Source organism: Narcine bancroftii, chromosome 6, assembly GCF_036971445.1.
Source record: "Narcine bancroftii isolate sNarBan1 chromosome 6, sNarBan1.hap1, whole genome shotgun sequence".
In the NCBI taxonomy this organism is placed as follows: domain Eukaryota; kingdom Metazoa; phylum Chordata; class Chondrichthyes; order Torpediniformes; family Narcinidae; genus Narcine; species Narcine bancroftii.
Window position 1 is genome coordinate 156,698,921 of NC_091474.1, and position 23,876 is coordinate 156,722,796.

Genomic DNA, 23,876 nt, shown 5'->3' on the forward strand with positions numbered 1-23,876 from the left:
GCTCCATACAAAGCTGCCCACTCTGATCTTCAAAGGGACCAAATTTATCCCTTACTATCCATTTACTCTTCAGATACCAATAGGAAATCTTTGGATTTTCCTTCACATTGTCTCCCAAAGCAACCTCATGTCTTCTTTTAGGCTTCCTGATTTCCTTGAGGTTTTTCTTGCATTTTTTAATACCCCTCAAGTACCTCATTTTCTCCGGGTTGCCTATACCTTTGCACCTCTTTCTTCTTCCAAACCAGATCCCCAAAATCTCTCAAAAACCAAGGCTCCCGATACCTGCTAACCTTGCCTTTAATCCTGACAGAAACATACAAACTCTGTACTCTCAAAATTGCACCTTTGAAGGTCCTCCACTTATATTGCACAACCTTGCCCGTAAACAACTTATCCCAATCCGTGCATACTAGATCCTTTCCCATTTCCTCAAAATTGGCCTTTCTCCAGTTTAGAATCACAGCCTGAGGCACAGGCCCATCCTTCTCCATAATTAACTTTAAACTAATGGCATTATGATCACTAGACCTAGAATGTCCAGACCCTACACATACTTCTGTCACCTGCCCTGTCTCATTCCCTAATAGAAGATCCAGTATTGCACTCTCTCTAGTTTGTATCTCTATATTGATTTAGGCATTCTCAGTGACACAGTGGAATTTTATGTTTTGAATATAGGAGCAGAAGTAGGCCCATTGGCCCATCAAGTCTGTTCCACCATTTTAATCATGCGCTGATCCATCCTCCCACTCAGCTCCATCCCCCAGATTTCTCCCCCTAATCCTTGATACCTTGACTAATCAAATGCCTCTCAATCTGCCATAAATACCCCCAAAGACAGGCAGTGCTGTCCTTACCCCGCTTTGAGGTTCCAGTTGCAGATGCGGTGTCAGTTCTGCTGAAAGAAGGCAAATTTAATTTCCTGCATACACCCTGGTCACCCACCAAATTCCGTGAGCTTCTTCAGATGTAGGCTCCTGTGTCCACATTTAAATCCTTTGATTTTCCATCATTTATTATTTGCCTTTCCCTCCAATTCACTCTTTATTGTTTGCTCTTCTAATCATAAAGCCCATAAAGCCCATGCATAAGGAGTTCCTCCATTACACTTCATCTATTTCCACACTCTCAGCCATACTTTGACTGGCATTCCATATCTTTTGTGCATGTTTTGGTCTTGTGATTTCTACTTCCCCATTTTGGTTTCTTGCACAGTGCCCATCGTCCTTCCACTACCTCTGAAGCTTTAACATTACTCTGTGGTTTTGAGACATATTTGCCCATTTAATTCAAATGCATTGATTTCAACATTAAGCAGCCAAATTTCAAGACATTTGCTTGTAAATTAGTTTTAATGGTGCAAATTTCTTCACCAGTTTTCCGAACTCTTTGGGCAGTAAACAATCAGTGTTAACCATAGTCATGGTTTGTCTCTTTTATATTTCTCTGCAGTTATTAGTTAGTCTTTGAGTTTAATTCCATGCAAGGCACTACTAATCAGGAAAAGATGTTTATTACACAATTTGTATGTTCATAAAGTAAAATTATTTAATTTAAACATAACCCAATGCTTTCAAAATGGTCAAAAGATTACATGAAAGCACTTTATCACTCCCAAGGTATCAGGAAAAAGTACCTGAAATATTAAACACTTGTTGGATGTAGTTATTGCTTGGCAGTCATAAAGAAACATCTACATTTTCCTTCCCTAAAGGACTACTTAAGTAAAAGGCCTACTGAGTGAGAAATTAACAGAGTAAATTTGTACTGGCCAGGAGTAAGAGAAGGAGCACAGAAGAGGAGCATGAAATTGTAATCAGATACTGGGGGGCTGTATTGAGGTTACAATATGCTGATCGGGGTTTAGTGTCGCAGCTGGGTCAGGCTCTTTGTCCCTTTAATACCAGCAGGAAGGGGGAGAAGCCAACAATTCTTTTACTTTAAAATATACTTTATTAAAATCATGAAAATAATAAAATGCTGAATGTTCATTATTGTTTTCATATTTAATATTCCCATTATTTAAAATTTGTACATCATCATTTGTCATCTACTTGCATCCCTTATGAAGTTCTAATACTTGGAGAGCAGTGACAAAGGGGCTTAGAACCTTCCCCATTAAACCCTTGCAGTGATAGCCATTATAATGTAGTCCTTCTGGGCCATGTCAGTTTGCAGCTCTTGATCATGGACATTACTTTGCACTGGGACACCATTGAGGTTTTCGCAGGCCAGAGCACATTTTTCACCATGTTGATAGTTTCCCAGAAATTTGTCACAAGCTGCATCACTGTGAACAGACTGGGACAACTAAAGCAGTCCTCTATTGTCAGCGATTGGTTGCTTTGTAACTGTCTATTGTGTGATGTGCACCATTTCATCAGATGCAAGGATCGACAACGAGATAGACAACAGACTCACCAAGGCAAATAGCGCCTTTGGAAGACTACATAAAAGAGTCTGGAAAAACAACCAACTGAAAAACCTCACAAAGATAAGCGTATACAGAGCCGTTGTCATACCCACACTCCTGTTCGGCTCCGAATCATGGGTCACCTATGGCTCCTAGAATGCTTCCACCAGCGTTGTCTCCGCTCCATCCTCAACATTCATTGGAGCGCTTTCATCCCTAACGTCGAAGTACTCGAGATGGCAGAGGTCGACAGCATCGAGTCCACGCTGCTGAAGATCCAGCTGCGCTGGGTGGGTCACGTCTCCAGAATGGAGGACCATCGCCTTCCCAAGATCGTGTTATATGGCGAGCTCTCCACTGGCCACCAAAGAAGAGGTACAAGGACTGCCTAAAGAAATCTCTTGGTGCCTGCCACATTGACCACCGCCAGTGGGCTCAAACCGTGCATCTTGGCGCCTCACAATTCGGCGGGCAGCAACCTCCTTTGAAGAAGACCGCAGAGCACACCTCACTGACAAAAGGCAAAGGAGGAAAAACCCAACACCCAACCCCAACCAACCAATTTTCCCCTGCAACCTCTGCAACCGTGTCTGCCTGTCCCGCATCGGACTTGTCAGCCACAAACGAGCCTGCAGCTGACGTGGACATTTTACCCCCTCCATAAATCTTCGTCCGCAAAGCCAAGCCAAAGATTGTGTGATGTGCATTGACCTAGTATAAATGATAAAATTTCCAGGCCATTTTCCAAACAATATGTCCCAAAACATCCTCCATCCAATTGCCTCCATCAAACCTCACTGAATTCCTTGAGCAGTATGTTTTCTTGCAGTAAACTGATTATGTTAAGTTAGGGCAAAACAGTTAAGGCCACATTATCAATGAGCATTTATATATTATCTCAGTTCTCCAGCCTCTCCTTATTGCCAAATATTCTTACAGTATTTATCAGGAGCACCAGCTCATGGTTAACATATTTCTTTCAACTTCAACTTACTTATCAAACTTCTCATCACGATGTGACAACTATTCACAAATAAAATGTTAAGATGGTTCGCTCTATGCCAATTTCAGCGGGTCCTTCCCCATTGAAGGTGTTACAAGTTCTGACGGTTGCTCTTGAAGAACGTATCAAAGAACAAACAGCATTCTTCCTGTTACTGGGGGTAATACTAATGAACCAATAGATCAATACAGCTGGGTGCTCCCTGGGCATTGGAGTCCCAGACCAGTTGGTGACTATATGGGTCATGTTCACTGTGCATTATGGCAATGTAGAACATCCAGAGTTACAGCTAGGCACTCCTGGCATGGACCAGGGAGCTCTCTGTGAGACCATGAAGGCTCTTCATGGAAGTCTGAACTCAGGGTAAGTTTGCGATGTAAACAACTGCCTTCTGTCTGCTCCATTGGGCTGAAGGAAAAGTCTTTTTTCTATGGGTCTGTGGTTCTGTTGGCTTTCCTTTGCAGTAAGTTGCAATGTGGTTCAGATCAGTTGCATGAGCCTGGGGTGATTCTATAGTTGGACAATAGGAGTGACCATATTCTTGTTCTCCACAGACAATATAGTTAAGACACATAAATTAAGTATTATTAGAGGTACAGTAGCAGAAGATCTAAGTGAGGATTGAGAATGCAAATGGAATTTTGGCCTTTTCAATTGTAACACAGTCAAGGGGAGGCAACACCACTAAAATTTAGTTATTGCGTGGGTAAATAGGAACTGCCAATTTCCAATTAATGAGGTTGAAAATCTCACTGCAGATTAATGTTGTGTGATGTTCTTTACAACAGACTTACACTGAATGAAAGGAGAGCCTGGGCAAAAATCAGAGAATAAATAATCTAATGAGCACCCAGAAATATACTCAAAATGGGGTTAAGCCAAGTTTCAAAAATGCCACAACAATTACTGCAGGGTGTTTTTTTGTTGATTTCAATGCAGGAAAATAGTCAAAAGGAATTAAGCTGTTAATTGTTTTAGACTTTATTTTAATTGCTAAGTATTTAAATGCTTTAATTTTTGTTTTTTTTTAAATTTCATCAGTTTGTCTATTTTTTAGTAGTTTTGGAATGCTTTTGCATGTTTTAGAATATCCAAAAGGCGAGCAGGGAAAACCATCACTGTGTTTCACAGTCAAAAAAACATCTGTGGGACAATGGGTGTTAAGCTGGCATAGGCTTTGAACCAGTGGTCTTGAAAAGGCATGATTAGAATTAGGAGATGATGTAGTCACAAGCAGAAAGGAAAGGGAAACAGATCTGAAAGGATGGAAGTTAAATCTTTTTATTTCTGCATAAGGAACACCTAGAACAATTTAAAAAAAAAAATAGAATGATGTGCACCTAGCGAGTTATTAATGTTACTGCTTTTTAAAATTATGGGTCACAGCATGTGGCAAGGGACAGAATGAGCTGAAAAACGAAGTTTCTCAAGGTTAGTCCTTCAGAAAGTGAAGTAATTGCACAGTTGACAAAGAAGATACAGTGACTGTGGAAAGGCTGGATTTGGCAGCAGCAGGAGATTACGTTGAAACAACAAATAGAGCTGAGTAAATAATTTATTAGTCAGCGGGCTCTTAAAAATAGCAGCACCAAATGAGCAAGCAGAGAGAAGCTGTTTGGATTGATAAGGATGGTTGGGATCATTGTGTCCAAGGGAGATTTCAACATCTCAGATTGCTAAGTAGCTGGATAAACACAATTAGTAGCAAAGAGATGAAAATACAAATTCTACTACATCAAAATATGTGTCTGCAATCCATATGAGTTTAATTATTAATGTGGGATACTCTGAACATGACAATTACATGCAGAATAACAATGTTTAGAGCACAGAAATGGCTTGTTGGACTCAACAAGTCGATGTAAGTGTACGAAAACCAACAAACACAGAGATATGAAATAAAAACAGCAAGTGTTGGAAACATTCAATATTTCTGGCACCATCTGTGGAAAGAGAAACAGAGTTAATATTTTAAGCCAATCTAATTAATTTTGGCATTGTTATGTAAGCTGCTATTCTTATCTAGCCTTGCCCTCAATTTATCCAAATTATTTAGCTCAACCATGCCATCTCATTACTCTCTGAGTAAACTGCTAAGCACCTTCCTGGATTTTTGAGTGGCTTTCTTTATACTCTAAGTTTTACCCTCCCCTGTATGGAATCTGGGTTTAAATTTAAATTTAGACATACAGCACTGTAACAGACCCTTTTGGGTCTCGAGCCATTGCTGCCCAATTCCACCCAATTAACCTACAAACTGGTATATTTTGGATGAGAGGAAACCAGAGCACCCAGAGGAAACCCACTCAGACACGGGGAGAGTGTACCAATTCTTTACAGACAGTGCCAGATTCTAACCCCCGTTGCTGGCGCTGTAACAGTCTTGCACTAACCGCTATACTAATCATGTTGTCCTAGGTAACTTTGGTAAAAGCATGCTAAAATCATATTAATTCAGGCTGATTTTAACCTATCTGTCCAGTGGGAACCTCGTAGAAACTTAGGTTCATCTACTAAACAGAAGGTCATGTAATCCTGTGGCTGCAATTTTTACTCAGACTTCTGGATAGGAAGTAAAGCTGTTATCTGGATAAGCAGACCAGGGTTTAGATGAAGGGAATTTTGCCACACACATAATCAATGTATAATTTCTGTTTAAAAATGGATTGGGTAGCAAAGGACAAAGCAGAGCTTTAATTAAAAAGGAGGAAACAAAAAGAATATGATTCAGGAAAAGAAATTGGCAGATCATGAACCATATAAAAGAGCTCAAACTATTTTTCCAGGAAAAACATGGTAATAGAAGGATAACTTACAGAGAGGAACAGATTGGATCCCTAAAAAAAATAACTAAAATTGTAGAAAGATTGTTAAAAGACATTTGGGTCATTGAGGATAAATCCATTATCTTTGTCTTTGGCTTGGCTTCGCGGACGAAGATTTATGGAGGGGGTAAAAAAGTCCACGTCAGCTGCAGGCTCGTTTGTGGCTGACCAGTCCGATGCGGGACAGGCAGACACGATTGCAGCGGTTGCAAGGGAAAATTGGTTGGTTGGGGTTGGGTGTTGGGTTTTTCCTCCTTTGCCTTTTTTCAGTGAGGTGGGCTCTGCGGTCTTCTTCAAAGGAGGCTGCTGCCCGCCAAACTGTGAGGCGCCAAGATGCACGGTTTGAGGCGTTATCAGCCCACTGGCGGTGGTCAATGTGGCAGGCACCAAGAGATTTCTTTAGGCAGTCCTTGTACCTTTTCTTTGGTGCACCTCTGTCACGGTGGCCAGTGGAGAGCTCGCCATATAATACGATCTTGGGAAGGCGATGGTCCTCCATTCTGGAGACGTGACCCATCCAGCGCAGCTGGATCTTCAGCAGCGTGGACTCGATGCTGTCGACCTCTGCCATCTCGAGTACCTCGACGTTAGGGGTGTGAGCGCTCCAATGGATGTTGAGGATGGAGCGGAGACAACGCTGGTGGAAGCGTTCTAGGAGCCGTAGGTGGTGCCGGTAGAGGACCCATGATTCGGAGCCGAACAGGAGTGTGGGTATGACAACGGCTCTGTATACGCTTATCTTTGTGAGGTTTTTCAGTTGGTTGTTTTTCCAGACTCTTTTGTGTAGTCTTCCAAAGGCGCTATTTGCCTTGGCGAGTCTGTTGTCTATCTCATTGTCGATCCTTGCATCTGATGAAATGGTGCAGCCGAGATAGGTAAACTGGTTGACCGTTTTGAGTTTTGTGTGCCCGATGGAGATGTGGGGGGGCTGGTAGTCATGGTGGGGAGCTGGCTGATGGAGGACCTCAGTTTTCTTCAGGCTGACTTCCAGGCCAAACATTTTGGCAGTTTCCGCAAAGCAGGACGTCAAGCGCTGAAGAGCTGGCTCTGAATGGGCAACTAAAGCGGCATCATCTGCAAAGAGTAGTTCACGGACAAGTTTCTCTTGTGTCTTGGTGTGAGCTTGCAGGCGCCTCAGATTGAAGAGACTGCCATCCGTGCGGTACCGGATGTAAACAGCGTCTTCATTATAAGTTACAATGAAAGGAAATTGGGCATATGTTCCTCTTAAATATTTTGCAATATGCTTTCAAACAAATTGGACAAGAAGGATCACAGGGCCGGAATGAGTTTTTTTTGTGGAAAAAATGAGGCTTTTTCTATTATGAATATCTCTGATTCTGTGATTTGGTGAACAAATCTCTGATCATAACCTCTCCTTCATATTTGAAAACTTTCCTTAACATGTGTTGGATCATTAACTCAAATCTATCTAGCATTTTAATCTAACTCCAACATGCCACAACATGGTCCATCATTCCTCTCAAATTCATGTCACACAATAATTTAATGCTTTCTATATGTTGATTTCTTTGGATTGAACTGATCTTTTTTAGCAACCTTGCTCGTGGTTTTAATTTTCCTTTGGGTCTGCCATTTCTGATTTTTCAGTTGCCATTCCTCACTTAATGCTTTTATTTGTGACTCCTTGGGTTCCTTCTATCTTTAGCCTGGTTCCTGAAATTAATATTTTACTGTTACAATGTTCTTAATTATTTATTCTTTTACTGCCTTACCTCCTACTGTTTGCATTTTAACTCTTTTTCATGATGCTTGAGCTTTTATTATTCCTGCTGTTGCAACATATTTACAGTTAAAAAGAGGAACATTCTTTCTCTTTTTAATTATATATGATTTCTTATTAATTCCTGGTTCTCTTTATTTTTTCTATTATTCTCTTTATTGTTTCTTTTCTATTATACCCTGGGGCCTCAAGAAAGTTAAGCCAACGTTTTAAGACATTGCTTCTTGTTCTATTTTGTATTTGTAGATATTTTTCACTACATCTGTAAAATATGTCTCTCATTTAAATTTTTGGTTCCGGTTTTTATTTACTACTCTTCTCCACATATTTTTTTAAAATTTACACCCCACTTATGCGCTTTTAATTCTTGTTTTCTTATTGATCCTCATTCACATTGTGTGCGCCATACTTGGTGGTGGAAGTCCACATACTGTCAAGCCTCCACCGACTCTCCCCTCCATTACACATATATTGGCTTTCAACCTCTGGCATTGGGTAGGGCATGAGCCACATTTTATGCATTTGTAGGATTATGACTTTGCTCTGAGGTTGCTGAGCAGGTGCGAAAGATAAAATGCACCGTAGTATTTTGCTCATTGCCATAATTCTTTTACATTTGTTTCCTAACTTGATGCCTCCAGTGGGAAAAGTTCTAGGATTCATTTGAACAGGATGCTCTGCTAGGCAGCTGGTTTGTACATCCCTTTTGATTACAATGTACAGTGATGAGGTGATTGAAGAATAATTAGAAATGCTACATAACAAATTTAACAAAGGCACGTTAACTTTAATTCTAAAAGGTCAGTTGAATCCAATGATTTTCAGTTTTTTAGCATCATTGAAGTTACAGCATGAATTTATGTACTTTCAGATTTATTGTCAGAGTACATATATGACATGGACCACCAACCCCCCCCCCCCACATCTCCATCGGGCACACAGAACTCAAAACGGTCAACCATTTTACCTACCTCGGCTGCACCATTTCATCTGATGCAAGGATCGACAACGAGATAGACAACAGACTCGCCAAGGCAAATAGCGCCTTTGGAAGACTACATAAAAGAGTCTGGAAAAACAACCAACTGAAAAACCTCACAAAGATCAGCGTGTACAGAGCCGTTGTCATACCCACACTCCTGTTCGGCTCTGAATCATGGGTGCTCTACCGGCATCACCTACGGCTCCTAGAACGCTTCCATCAGCGCTGTCTCCGCTCCATCCTCAACGTTCATTGGAGTGACTTCATCACCAACATCGAAGTACTCGAGCTGGCAGAGTCCGCAAGCATCTAATCCACGCTGCTGAAGACCCAACTGCGCTGGGTGGATCACGTCTCCAGAATGGAGGACCATCGCCTTCCCAAGATTGTGTTATATGGCGAGCTCTCCACTGGCCACCGTGACAGAGGTGCACCAAAGAAGAGGTACAAGGACTGCTTAAAGAAATCTCTTGGTGCCTGCCACATTGACCACCACCAGTGGGCTTATATCGCCTCCAACTGTGCATCTTGGCGCCTCACAGTTCAGCGGTGTTAGGTCTGCTTTGTTCATGAATGAGTGAGACAAACACCAGGCTGAGTCGAAATCAGGGTTCTTTGTTCTTTATTACCGGATTGTAACACTTGCGACTAAACATGTTAGTCGGAGAATGCATTCTGCCGTTATCAGCAAAATGGTGATTTTTTATACCCTTGGATATGTGCTTAGAACATCATCATATCATTACTTGTCCAATGACTAAAACTGTTGCTATCCTTTCCCTGCTAGCTTCCTGCCTCTCAATCCATCAATGTCTCTCTTATCTTGTAAGTACAAGGATGCATTTACATCTTGTTACAGCCCTGTACAGGGCAGGGTAACTCCTTACACATTCCCATCTCATGATGTTTTACCTTACAGCGGGCAGCAACCTCCTTTGAAGAAGACTGCACAGCCTACCTCACTGAGAAAAGACAAAGGAGGAAATGCCAACACCCAACCCCAACCAACCAATTTTCCCTTGCAACCACTGCAACTGTGCCTGCCTGTCCCGCATCTGACTTATCAGTCACCAACGAGCCTGCAGCAGACGTGGACATACCCCTCCATAAATCTTCATCCGCGAAGCCAAGCCAAAGAAGACATATATGACATCACATACAACCCTGAGACTCCTCTTCCTGCAAGGCAGAATGACCTCTTATTGATAATGCAAAACAAAAATGTCCTCAATGTATACATGTGAACAAATAAAGAAATGTAAACAAACTGACTGTGCACAATAGAGAGAAAAAAATCAATAAAGTGCATTAAATGAGTCCCTGATTGAGTTTGTTGTTGAGGAGTCTGATGGTGGAGGGGTAGCAGCTGTTCCTGGACCTGGTGGGGTGAGTCTTGTGGCACCGATACTTCTTTCCTGATGGTAACAGCGAGAACAGAGAATGTGTTGGGTGGTGTGGATCATTGATGATTGGTGATGTTCTCCAACAGCAATATTTCCTGTAGATGTTCTCAATGGTAGGGGAGGTTTACCTGTGATTTCCTGGGCTGTGTCCACTACCTTTTGCAAGGCTTTAAGCTCAGGGGTATTGGTGTCCCCATACCAGACTGTAATGCAGCCACACATTGCACCACACATCTGTAGAAATATGTTTCCAATGTCATACCTACCCTCCGTAAATTCCTACAACCATGTAGCCTGCTTTCACCTGCTTTTGTCACCGGCTGGATCAGTGCTCCGCAGCCTCCAAATAATCGAATTACAATCTGTCAGGATTCAAGGAATGTGTGGTAATGAGGGTAGATGTAAGGACTTACATTCAAACTTCTCTAGTATCCATTCCAGGATGTGTGATATTTGTATTTTACATGTGCTCCAAAGTTCCATTACTTCTGTAAAAAAGAGAAAGTGTTAATGATTTATTATACAAAGGCTGTCATCACTGGAATTAAAAAAAAATGATTTCATTGAAGTTTTGAAATTATTAATGGGGAATGGATAGAGAAACTACTCATTGCATTTGGAAAACAACATCTAATGGCCTGAAGATGTCTGAGATTGTCTCATCTCGGAAGCTAAGCAGGCACAGGACTGCCTAGAAACACCAGGGGCTGTAGGTTTCTGTGATGGGTGCTGGACAAAGTGGTGACTCTGTCTGCCTTAGACTAGACAAAAGTTAAAGAATTTCATGTATGTGACATTCTAAATGTAGTATAACGTGACAATAATGGAACCTTTAACCTTTCAAATCTGAGTTGGGGATTTCAAGCAAGAGTTAAAGTTTCAGGATTGAAGTTATCAAATGATGTAGCTAGAAATTTGTAAATCCTTTCTTTAAATAGCAATTAACTTTGGGACAGTGGTTAATTTGTAGCAGCCCACGCCTTGGGCCAACATCAGAAAGGGCCCTCGAATGCGGCGACCGGCAAGACCTCACACTGGCTGAGATGTCTGTTTCCATAGGCTTCCAGTGGAATGGTGAAACTAGCTAATCACCGCCAGCGGATCTCAGGGGGCCCAATTGGCAGCCAGTCTGCTCAAGCTCACTATAAAAGGCAGAGCCGCCCCTGAATAAACTCAATGTATAATACACTCTACCAGTGTCTTCTTTCTTCCATGAGTCTTGAGCTACAGTTCAGGAGCTACAACCGTGAGCTATAACCTGGCTGTAGCAGTAGTGACCCTGCTACAGTGGTGACCTCGACCGGACCAAACGGAAAATTGAACCCGACGATGGAGCAGCAACCTGAGATCAACGCCGTAGTGTTGAAACTGCCCTGCTTCTGAACCGCCCAACCATGGGTGTGGTTCCAGCAAGCCAAGGCTCAGTTCGCCATTCGAAGGATCTCCTAAAATGACACACACTACTATCAAATGGTCAGCACCCTTGACCAGGACATGGCAGCCTGGATTATCGACTTCCTCCAGCAGCCCCTGGAACAAGGAAGGTATGTGGCCATCAAATAGCTACTAACCCACACTTTCGAGCTCTCAAAACACAATTTGGGGGACAGCACCATCCGCCCTCGTGAGTGTCATCTCTGTGATGGCCACACTTCCTGCCTGCAGTTCCAGCACATCTTCCTGGAGAGGCTGCCTGAGGACATCTGGCTACTCATCATGGAGGAGAATTTTGAGGACTCCAGGAAGGTGGCCATCTGAGCAGACATACTGTGGGCGGTGAAAAGGGATGCCTGCGCTTCGATGAACCAGGTGAAGATACCATGTCAACAGCACCTGGCAATGAAGAATGCCGACTGGCTGTCTGACCGACTGAATGAGACATTTCACCGGTGAGCTGCACTGTTATTATTGTCAATGTTGGGGTGCTGATGCCGCTCCCCCTGCGCATTCCAGCGAAATGCCCAGGCTGGTTGTCGTTAATGGCTGCCCCTCCTCTTTGAGGACCGCTGGTTCATCTGGAAGTTCACCGTGGCAGCTATACAGCAACCACTTTTAGGTGTCGACTTCCTGAGGGCCCACTCCCTCCTGGTGGACATCAAGGGGTGTCAACTGGTACATGCCCAGACATTCCAATTGCTCTCCCTCAACAGCACCAAGCTCACCAACCCCCATCTGCATTCGGGGAGTACTGCCACCAACGTGTTTATCAAGATCCTGACGGACTTCCCCACCATCACCACGCCTCACTTCCATTCGGCAGAACCCAAACATGGAGTGAGACACCAGATCATGACTGAGGGCTCTCCCCTCCAAATCTACATGCCTTAACTACCTTAACTGTACATGCCTTGTATAGTTAAGGTATTGAGCGGAATCGGAAAAACGTTACAAGATGGAGATACTTGTCAGTGGAATATGACAGAGTGATTGGAAAATTTTGGCTGGGTACTTATTAACAAAAAAAAGCAACAAATTTTCCTTTTAAGTATTTCTGGCAATTGCAGTAGACAGTGCTGTGTCGGGACCTTGATATAGCATTAATAAAGAGAACAGACAGCAGAATACTCTGTCTTGCATACTGTTAACTTTTCTTCAGTCTGCAGACACTCAAAAGGTATAATGTGCACTCCCACAACCATCAGTAGCAATTTTTCTTCCTGCTTTTCGTAGAGTTGGTTATTTAGACATACATTAAATTTTCTTCTTCTTTGGCTTGGCTTCGCGGTCAAAGATTTATGGAGGGGGTAAATGTCCACGTCAGCTGCAGGCTCGTTTGTGGCTGACAAGTCCGATGCGGGACAGGCAGACACGGTTGCAGTGGTTGCAGGGGAAAATTGGTTGGTTGGGGTTGGGTGTTGGGTTTTTCCTCCTTTGCCTTTTGTCAGTGAGGTGGGCTCTGCGGTCTTCTTCAAAGGAGGTTGCTGCCCGCCAAACTGTGAGGCGCCAAGATGCACGGTTTGAGGCGATATCAGCCCACTGGCAGTGGTCAATGTGGCAGGCACCAAGAGATTTCTTTAGGCAGTCCTTGTACCTTTTCTTTGGTGCACCTCTGTCATGGTGGCCAGTGGAGAGCTCGCCATATAACACGATCTTGGGAAGGCGATGGTCCTCCATTCTGGAGACGTGACCCACCCAGCGCAGCTGGATCTTCAGCAGCGTGGACTCGATGCTGTCGACCTCTGCCATCTCGAGTACTTCGACGTTAGGGATGAAAGCGTTCCAAAGAATGTTGAGGATGGAGCGGAGACAACGCTGGTGGAAGCGTTCTAGGAGCCGTAGGTGATGCCGGTAGAGGACCCATGATTCGGAGCCGAACAGGAGTGTGGGTATGACAACGGCTCTGTACACGCTGATCTTTGTGAGGATTTTCAGTTGGTTGTTTTTCCAGACTCTTTTGTGTAGTCTTCCAAAGGTGCTATTTGCCTTGGCGAGTCTGTTGTCTATCTCGTTGTCGATCTTTGCATCTGATGAAATGGTGCAGCCGAGATAGGTAAACTGGTTGACCATTTTGAGTTTTGTGTGGCCGATGGAGATGTGGGGGGTCTGGTAGTCATGGTGGGGAGCTGGCTGATGGAGGACCTTAGTTTTCTTCAGGCTGACTTCCAGGCCAAACATTTTGGCAGTTTCCGCAAAACAGGAAGTCAAGCGCTGAAGAGCTGGCTCTGAATGGGCAACTAAAGCGGCATCGTCTGCAAAGAGTAGTTCACGGACAAGTTTCTCTTGTGTCTTGGTGTGAGCTTGCAGGTGCCTCAGATTGAAGAGACTGCCATCCGTGCGGTACCAGATGTAAACAGCGTCTTCATTGTTGAGGTCTTTCATGGCTTGGTTCAGCATCATGCTGAAGAAGATTGAAAAGAGGGTTGGTGCGAGAACACAGCCTTGCTTCACGCCATTGTTAATGGAGAAGGGTTCAGAGAGCTCATTGCTGTATCTGACCCGACCTTGTTTGTTTTCTTGTAGCACATAATCATGTTGAGGAACTTTGGGGGACATCCGATGCGCTCTAGTATTTGCCAAAGCCCTTTCCTGCTCACGGTGTCGAAGGCTTTGGTGAGATCAACAAAGGTGATGTAGAGTCCTTTGTTTTGTTCTCTGCACTTTTCTTGGAGCTGTCTGAGGGCAAAGACCATGTCAGTAGTTCCTCTGTTTGCGCGAAAGCCGCACTGTGATTCTGGGAGTATATTCTCGGCGACACTAGGTATTATTCTATTTAGTAGAATCCTAGCGAAGATTTTGCCTGCAATGGAGAGCAGTGTGATTCCCCTGTAGTTTGAGCAGTCTGATTTCTCGCCTTTGTTTTTGTACAGGGTGATGATGGTGGCATCACGAAGGTCCTGAGGCAGTTTTCCTTGGTCCCAACAAAGCTTGAAAAACTCATGCAGTTTGACATGCAGAGTTTTGCCGCCAGCCTTCCAGACCTCTGGGGGGGATTCCATCCACACCTACTGCTTTGCCACTTTTCAGTTGTTCAATTGCCTTATATGTCTCATCCTGGGTGAGGACCTCATCCAGCTCTAGCCTTAGGGGCTGTTGAGGGAGCTGGAGCAGGGCGGAATCTTGGACTGAGCGGTTGGCACTGAAAAGAGATTGGAAGTGTTCTGACCATCGGTTGAGGATGGAGATCTTGTCGCTGAGGAGGACTTTGCCGTCTGAGCTGCGCAGCGGGCTTTGGACTTGGGGTGAGGGGCCGTACACAGCCTTTAGAGCCTCGTAGAAACCCCTGAAGTCGCCAATGTCCATGCTGAGCTGGGTTCGCTTGGCGAGGCTAGTCCACCATTCATTTTGGATCTCCCGGAGTTTGTGCTGAAGATGGCTGCATGCGCGACGGAAGGCTTGTTTCTTCTCTGGACAGGACGGCTTTGTAAGGTGAGCCTGGTCGGCAGCTCGCTTCTTTGGCAGCAGCTCCTGGATTTCCTGGCTGTTTTCGTCGAACCAGTTCTTGTTTTTCCTGGAGGAGAAGCCCAGTACCTCTTCAGTGGATTGCAGTATGGTAGTCTTCAGCTGATCCCAGAGGGTTTCCTCAAAGAAGAGACAGATTGCGTGGTAATGCCATGAAGCCTTCCCAGTAAGCCATTTGTGGTTTCTGTCGGACTCTGGCTTTACCCTACCCTTAATTTAGTCTATGTGTCGTCTGAGTCCAGCGTGTTCGTTAAATGAAGTGATAGGAGAAGGTATTCGGTTCAACAATCAGTTTATTACACAGCACAAGAATAAAGCTTAACAGAGCTCAGGTTCAGTCGTTAGTTTATAGGTCACCTGTTCAGTGAGCTATTCCCTAAGACTGACCTCTACTGTCCAGTCTCTACAGTTTATAGAGCTCAACCTTATCATGCAGAACAAAAGTTGGCTTCCTTTGGTAGATTTCATTATCATACAGAACAAAAGTTGGTTTTCTTTACTAGATTTCTTGCATAAGATTTATCACAAGTAATTTCCTTCTCTGCAGATATCTGGGGTGTAGAGCTTCCATCTTAATCCTCAAGGCCAGAATATCCTGTTGTTTTGATCAGAAATCAATTCATACCCCAGATATTTCTAATTATTTCTTTGTTCTCATCTGGCCATATTCTTCTGTTCTACTCAACACCTCCTTCTGTCTTAGCCTTCTTACTGAGCTAGTTTCCATTCTCTTTGTTTCTGACAGTCTCTGTCAGGATTCTCTTTGTTCTTGTCTGGCCATCGTCTCCTGTGCTAATCAACACCTCCTTTTGCCTTAACATTCCAACTAAATTGTTTAATACATATCCTCTCTTTTGTATTTCGGGAGCAGGCAATTCTAAACCTACTGTAATCAGCCAACTTTGCTACATACTGTGGCTGCCCCTTACTTTCATTACTCTTTCCCTTCACCATGAGTTAAATATTCCACATTAACCACCGCCAGTGGGCTGATCTCGCCTCCAACCGTGCATCTTGGCGCCTCACAGTTCGGCGGGCAGCAACCTCCTTTGAAGAAGACCGCAGAGCCCACCTCACTGACAAAAGACATAGGAGGAAAAACCCAACCCCAACCCACCAATTTTCCCCTGCAACCGTGTCTGCCTGTCCCGCATCGGACTTGTCAGCCACCAACGAGCCTGCAGCTGACGTGGACATTTACCCCTCCATAAATCTTGGTCCGCGAAGCCAGGCCAAAGAAAGACAGAGTACTGGATTCATGTATACAAACTGAATAGTACATCAGCATATATTCTATGATTAATTAACTCCTATATTCCAACATTTCACACTGCCAAAAGGGGATTGGCTGGTGAACTTGGCTGGGTTCTGAGAGTAACCCCCCTCCGCACCCGGGTCTCGGAGCCTGGTCGATTTTGACCCCCCCCCTGCCCGGTCCGACATTTTTTACCCCGCGCGGTTCCTGGGCAAAGGTTTTCCCACTAGTGATGCTGGCTCCACTGGCAGGGGTCCTCCAGCAGAGGGAGGTGAGCTTCCAGATTCTAGCATCTGCAGCCTCCTTTTGTGTCCCCAAAAACATGGCGCCTGACTCAGCAGAGCCCGCGGAAGAAGTGTCAGTGGCTGCTGCTGCTGCCTTCAAGTAGTCGTGGCCGAGTGGTTAAGGCGATGGACTAGAAATCCATTGGGGTCTCCCCGCGCAGGTTCGAATCCTGCTGACTACGTCTGCTTTTTGCTCCTAATCAAACTGCCAGTCAGTTTCATTCAACGCTGCTGGCGATGCCCCCGAGCTGCGTGCCTTCATTTTAAATGCATGTTCTGGTTTTATTCTGACTCCCCCCCACTGCAGAGACGTCCCGTGACTCGCGCCGACGCCTATCGCTCGGCCCCGACGTTCGCCCCAGGCTCCTCTCGCGTCCGCTGACAACATGCCCGAGGGGCTGATCACCTCCAGGTAAGGGCGATGGTCGGGAGGGAGGAGCGTGGGGGCAGGCAGGCAGGCACCCCTTCCTCGCCTCTCGCTGCGTGTGGCTCGGGTCCGGCCGCTGCTCCTGCTCCACATCCCCCCTCGCCGCTGATCGCTGCTGATTCTGGTGACCGCGCGGCCTCCAGGGGACAGAGGAAAGGGGGGGGGTGCGTTGCGATCGGACCGGGCCTCCTCCGCTGCAGACCGGTCGACCCGACTGTGTGCACGTTGTTCCAGTAGGGGGTGAGCGCCAGGATCCTGGAGTCGGGCCGCTTCCCGGAACATTTGCACTTCGGAGCAAGACATTTCAAGTCCTCTTTGGAAATAAAAGTGCAAGATTCCATGCCAGTTGCATTTTAATCTCACTGTCCATGGCTTTTGTTGCTCCTAGTTTGAATGTGTCAATATTTAAAAAAAACTTTGTTCTCAAATACAAACTTTAAAAAAAAACTGCCTTACAATCAATCATTTTAAAAATTAATCCCTACTACCCCCTTCCCCACTGAAAAAATCTCTCCCTAAATGAGGAGCCTGATACATAAATACATTAATTATATGCCATCATGGAGTGTGCCATATCCATTAACTACTTGAACTATATTTAAATCCATATGGAGTCCACATTTTAGTTTTAAAAAACTAATTATTGTGTAAATTATGTTATTGGTTTCTAAATAAATACACTATTTCAACTCATTATGCCATTGTTGAATATTTAACTCGACATCATTTTTCCATCGTAACAGCTATACATTTTCTAGCCACTGCCAGAGCTAGACTCATAAATGCTATTATCCAACTTTTTAATTCATCACGTATCCCAATAAAAGAAGTAATGGATTAAATAATAATTCAATTTTGAATAAATTCTCCAAAAACTCCATAATTTTCTTCTCAAAAAAACTTTCACCTTGTCACAAGTCCAAACTGAATGTATAAATGTACCCTTCTCTCCACAACAAAAACACAAATTCAACAAACTAAAACCATATCTTTTCAATCTCTCTGGGGTTAAGAACAACTGATGTAAAAAAAAATTATAATGAACTAAGCGATACCTTACATTATTTAACCTCGTTACACTACCTTCACACGTCATCCACTCCACTTAAGAAATGGGGAGATCTAAATCCTAAAATTTATTATTTGTTTTAAGTATACCAGGTTTACTCATCTTCTCTTGCAACAATGCATACATTTTTGATACAACCCCTTTTTTTGAACCTTCCGTAACCAACTTATCAAACCTAGTCTGATGGGGAAATATTAATTCCTGTCCAAAATTATCCACTTGATAATAAGCAAACAAGGAATTTGCTGATATTCTAATTTTTTCTTTTAACTCTAATAAAAGGAAGAAACAGACTTTCTAGCTCCTGTATTCTTTCTCATTCAATGATAGAAGATCTAAATCAGCCAAGAAAGATTCTACTAGATTAGTATCCTGATTAACCCCAGAAGCATATAAGTCTTGATAAAAAGAACAAAATTCATTATTAATCTTTTGGGGTTTAAAAGTACCACATTCATTGACCTGGAGACTTGCTCAGTTTTTAATTCTCAGGCCAATATTTTTTGAGCCCATTCTCCCAATTCATAATAACGCTGTTTAGATCTTTGTATTCACCTTATATGTATTAACCTTAACAATTTATATGTCTGTAAGGTATTATATTGTAACTTCAGATTAGATAACTGTACTTTTCTATGTTCTGTCAAATTCTTTTGCAACTCTTTCTCGAAAACGTTAATTTCCACCTCCAACTTACGGCTTTCTGCCAAATATTGTTTCTTAACTTTAGTTGAATAACTAATAATTTCTCCCCTTAAATATGCTTTTAAGGCATCCCATAATATAAACTTATTCTGAACTTAAATTTCATTTAACTGTATAAAAGACATAATTTGGTCCCAAATGAAAGCAACACTGTTAAATCTCCAACGATAAGAAGATTGAACAGTTTCTGAACCAACTCAAGAAATTAATAACAAAGAATGATTGGACAAAATCATACTTTTATATTCAGCATGAGTAATTCTCCCCTGTAATTGTGCCGATATTTTTTAAAAAATCAATTCTCGAAAAAGATTCATGTCTCGCTGAATAAAATGAAAATTCTTTTTCATTCGAATTCAATCTCCTCCAAATAGCTACCAAATTCATTTCCTTCATAACTACTGACAAATGCTCTGCCATCTTAATTTTTTCCAAAGTTTTTGGAGATTTATTCAACCCAATCCCTTTTCAATTTCAAGTGTTCTTTTTCAGTCAAATGGGTTTTTTGTAAAAAGGTAATATCTATTTTCATCATCTTAATATATGCTAAAACTCGCTTCCTTTTCATTGGGTTATTAAGATCTTTAACATTAAAAGTCGCAAAATTCAAACTAGACATATTAATACAATACAGTGAATACAACTAAAAAATAAAGGCTCCTAAAAAATACAAAAAAACTTTATTCAAAAACTACAAAAAACACTTTTTTGTAACACTAAAAGGGAAAATAAAAACCCTAAATAACTAAAAAAAACTACTGCACTCCCTCTCAATTGACTGGGTGTGGTCAATACCACAGGTGGCTGATGACTTCAGAAACACCAGGGTCATCCATCTCCCCCCCGACCGAACCTCACAAAGAACAAATACATATAGTCAGACTGAGCTTGAATGTCCACCTCCACATTAATCAATTGTGCATTTTCTTCCCATTCCCATTCTTGGTCTTATTCACCAAAGTCTTCATTGATAAATCTTGACTCAACTTGTAATCTGGCAAAGAATTAGCAAAAGTTAATGCATCCTGAGGTGAAAAAAATTGAGACTGGTATTGCCCATAAAACACCTTCAAATACTGCTGGGTATTGAAAAGCAAATTTATATCCCTTCTTCCACAAAACAGCCTTAGCCGGATTAAACTCCTTACGTCTCTGAATAACCTCTTGACTTAAATCTGCATAGAAAAAGCACTTTAACCCTGAACCATCTTAGGTCTCTGATCAACATGGGCTTTTTGAACCGCAAGACGCAAAATCGTCTCTTGGTCTTGATACCTCAAGCACCTAATTAAAATTGCTCTTGGAGATTGACCCAGAAAAGGTTTCTTTCTTAACGCTCGATGTGCTCTATCTAATTCCAAACCATCTGGAAATGATTCGGCTCCCAACATATCTGGAATCCATTTCCAAAAAAAATTTGTAGGATCTGATCCTTCAATATCCAACTATTTTAATGTTATTATTGACAACTCTGATTCTCCAAAGAGTGAATTTTCTGCAAGAAATCTCCCTTCTGAGCTTCCCATCCCTCTAAATGAGTCCTCAATTTGATCCATTCTGCCTTCAATCTTCTTAAATTTATCTTGTACAATATCAACTGCTGTCAAACATTTATTGACATCTGCTTTCATAGAGGCAATTTCTCCACACATATCAGTCATTTTCACTTTCATTTCAGCAAATTGCTCCCCTATGTTCTGAAAGCTATTAGTCATATAGGTCATTATGTTCTCATTTTGTTTTGTCAACTCCTCAAACATAGCCACTACATCATGTCCAGGTGAGGGGCTCATTAAAACTAGAGAAGAAACTGATTTAAAAGATGAAGCTGTTTTTGAAACCCTGCGCCAACCTCAAGCCCATTTGTTGCAGCAAGCAGAAGTTCTCTTCATCCAGAAACTCTAAATGCTCTTCCTCTTCTTCTGGTGCTAATATCTCCTCCCTGATGGTCTGACTGTGGATCTGGAGCCCCCTCCACGCTGGGCCGACCTTGTCAGCACGGCGCAGACCGGGTAACCCCTCCCCCCCTGCAGCCCGGACCCGTTACAGGACATCGTGCATGTGCGAAGTCGTGTGCATGCTCAAAGTGCCCATAGTGCGGTAACAAGCATCTACTGGGACGTCGCCATGCACCAGCACGCCGTTGGCCGCACTTCCATGCTCGCACACCAGCGCAGACACCACTCCACGACCCTCAACACCGCCGACCATGCATGGCATTTCGTGCCTACGGACATTCTGGCCGGATGCCAGGATAGGAGCGCCGGTGCCATCTTGCACTGCTCCATGCACGGGGACACCGACGTCTCTTCCAACTTGCCCGGAAATTATCGCTGAGGTTTTGGCTCCATTATAAACTGTTCCTGAGGCTTCTTCTGCGAGATAGGCCCAGTTTCTTCACCTTTTTCTACCAATTGAAAAACCAACTTTTTTGCTTGTTGACCTTTCCCTTTCGTCATTTCTTGTGTCTTCAGAAGTTAAGATACTTTCCCAAACTTTAAAAAAATTTTTTTACAGTCCATAAAATTCGGGCATTAAATAGTCCAGTCAGGGAGAGGTGATTTCCCATGTCTTCATCTTACGTCATTTTGCCATGCCCCCTCAATGTGTGATAATATTGACTTTGACTAAATATCTGGAAAACAGGTCTTTTAACAATCTGCCACCACTGTGCAACAGTGCCCTGTGGACAATGAAGAACCACAATGAGGTTATAGAAAACAGGTCACTTTCTATCTCTTTGGAGCTGCCCATCAGTGAAGGCAAAGACGGATGATAGGACCCAGCACCTTCTCTCTGACACATGAGGTGCAGATACTGGAATTCTGAGCAACCAAGGAGAAGCTTCAGAGTTTCAGCAGGTCAGGAGGCCCCATGGTGGGTTTAAAGGCCCTAATCAAGACTCTTGGCACCTTCACTCTGCCAGTCTTGAGCAGTCTGAGGCTAAGAATGTTTGAAAACCAAGATTTAAAACCAAATTCATGATCTACCCAACAGCAGGGACCCTTGCTCTTCTGTATGCATCAGAGATGTAAACAGCCTAGAGGGTACACTTCAAAGCACTGGAGAAGTACCATCTATACTTTTCCTGTCAATGACAAGCCAATAAATATCGGTAGCTTCCTCAGGCCAGCAATCCAACCATCAGAGATCAAATCATGGCAGTGGACACGTAGGTGATATCCTCGCATGATATCACACTCCTGAGACAGGCAAGGTTCTGTCAGGAAAAATGCTGTAAAGACTTCCTCAAAATCCCCTTGAAGTATTGTAAATATGTTCATGGACTCAGCCACAGCCTATGTCTGCTCAGAACTGAGCAGAAATCTTCATTATGGAATCTATGATGGGAGCACATGGGGGCTGTGTCCAAGGAGTACAAGGAATGCACACTACATCAAAAGTCCTTGCGCTTTGGTAAACGCTATCTACCCCATTTGTGTTTGAGTCTGTGGACCCTGCATTGGACAGACACTACAGAGCCCACAGAATAAAAGTGGAAGCAAATCATTTTTAATCAGACAGCTTTTGCCATCTAATTAGATTAGAATAATATCATCCAATATATAACTGCCTAAATCAATGGATAGATTTCACTTTCATCAAATTTTATTTTAAATAGTACTTCCATCTGTAATACTTCACTAATGTTTGTGGTAATATATTTCAAAAAATCTGCCAAGTACAAAACTGATGATTCACCACTCACACAGCTAATTGTAGTGAGCTTGAAGCTACATTTAATGCTTTTGGTGAACTATTGGAAATGTGCTCCATTTCAACAACTGAGTGAAGCATGTATGCATTTCTGTTGTACTTTTCAGCTTGACCTTTTGAAACTGAGCAATGATAGAGGATGGATGCACTGTATGATAACAGGAAGCTTTTTAAAGTCTAATTGGCTTTGACAATGAATCCATCATTGTAATTTTATATTATTGGTAGAACAATCCAGAATGTGACTACTGGAATAGACTTGTCAGTCCCGGAGTACCAGGAGATCCATGGAAAGCTGATGTCTGGCCACGTTGAATATCAGATTGTTGTTGTCACACATCTGGCTGCCTTCAAGTCTGCAAAGCACAAGGTTAAAGATGTTGTACAGTTTGTGGTAAGTGAGTAAGAAATATTCATAATACACCTATTAATCATGTTGATTTAATTGTCAAATGATCAGGTAAGATGAAGATTGTGTACAATTTAATGAACAAGAATAGGAATTTAAATGGCTCTGGCAATACTTTCTCAAATCCTCATAAATATAATCAGTAGCCTGACTATTGGCACACTATGTGGCATAGGTTCACTCAACTTCCATTGAGCCACATAATTTTTCATTAATATATTTAAGTACTTTAGGATTTCATTGAAATAGTCACAGACTTGTACACCTCGATTACGCTTTATGGTGTAAGTGCTTTGGAACGACGGCAGAGAGAATGGTGGCGGGAAAAGAGCAAGTAATGCCGAGGCCAAGGTCTGATCAGTTACTCTCTTGCAAAACAACAGAGCAGGCCACAGCAACATGAGCATCTACTCTTTCTTCTATATTGTATGCTCATAAAATTTGTCATGGAGACCTGCAGCACAGAAATTGATCCTTTGACCTACTGTGTTTATCCTGGCCATCGTGTACCTATCTGAACTAAATTTGTATCTCGTAAAACAAAAAGTGAGATTGCTTTAGAATTAAACAATTGTGAGTGATGGAAAATTACTGACTTTGTTAATACAAATATTTATTTTCCATTGAAAGCCTGGTCAATTCATGATTATGACCTTTACTTGAGGAGAAATGGTCCTGAAGTATGCCAGTTGATCTTTTGCGCCACCCTTTGGATGTATCTGCTTTGTTGGTTGTTAA

At 42.8% G+C, this 23,876-nt stretch overlaps 1 protein-coding gene, 1 long non-coding RNA gene and 1 other non-coding gene across 3 annotated transcripts in view; 2 read left to right on the forward strand and 1 right to left on the reverse strand.

Annotated features, from left to right (window-relative positions):
• Window positions 1-5,162: 5,162 nt before the first annotated feature.
• LOC138736631 (uncharacterized) lies at window positions 5,163-17,473 on the reverse strand. The gene is made up of 3 exons (XR_011340453.1): window positions 16,723-17,473; window positions 10,787-10,861; window positions 5,163-5,362 (listed from the first exon to the last, which is right to left on the reverse strand). It is a non-coding gene; the product is annotated as an uncharacterized lncRNA (long non-coding RNA).
• hs1bp3 (HCLS1 binding protein 3) overlaps window positions 16,830-23,876 on the forward strand; it is a 92,731-nt gene continuing 85,684 nt past the window's right edge. Inside the window, exons 1-3 of the mRNA XM_069886424.1 lie at window positions 16,830-16,972; window positions 17,119-17,223; window positions 22,958-23,123. Coding sequence (XP_069742525.1) covers window positions 17,198-17,223; window positions 22,958-23,123 — 192 coding nt within the window. The 5' untranslated portion in view covers window positions 16,830-16,972; window positions 17,119-17,197. The remainder of the gene's footprint in view (window positions 16,973-17,118; window positions 17,224-22,957; window positions 23,124-23,876) is intronic.
• trnas-aga (transfer RNA serine (anticodon AGA)) lies at window positions 16,912-16,993 on the forward strand. The gene has a single exon. It is a non-coding gene; the product is annotated as a tRNA-Ser (tRNA).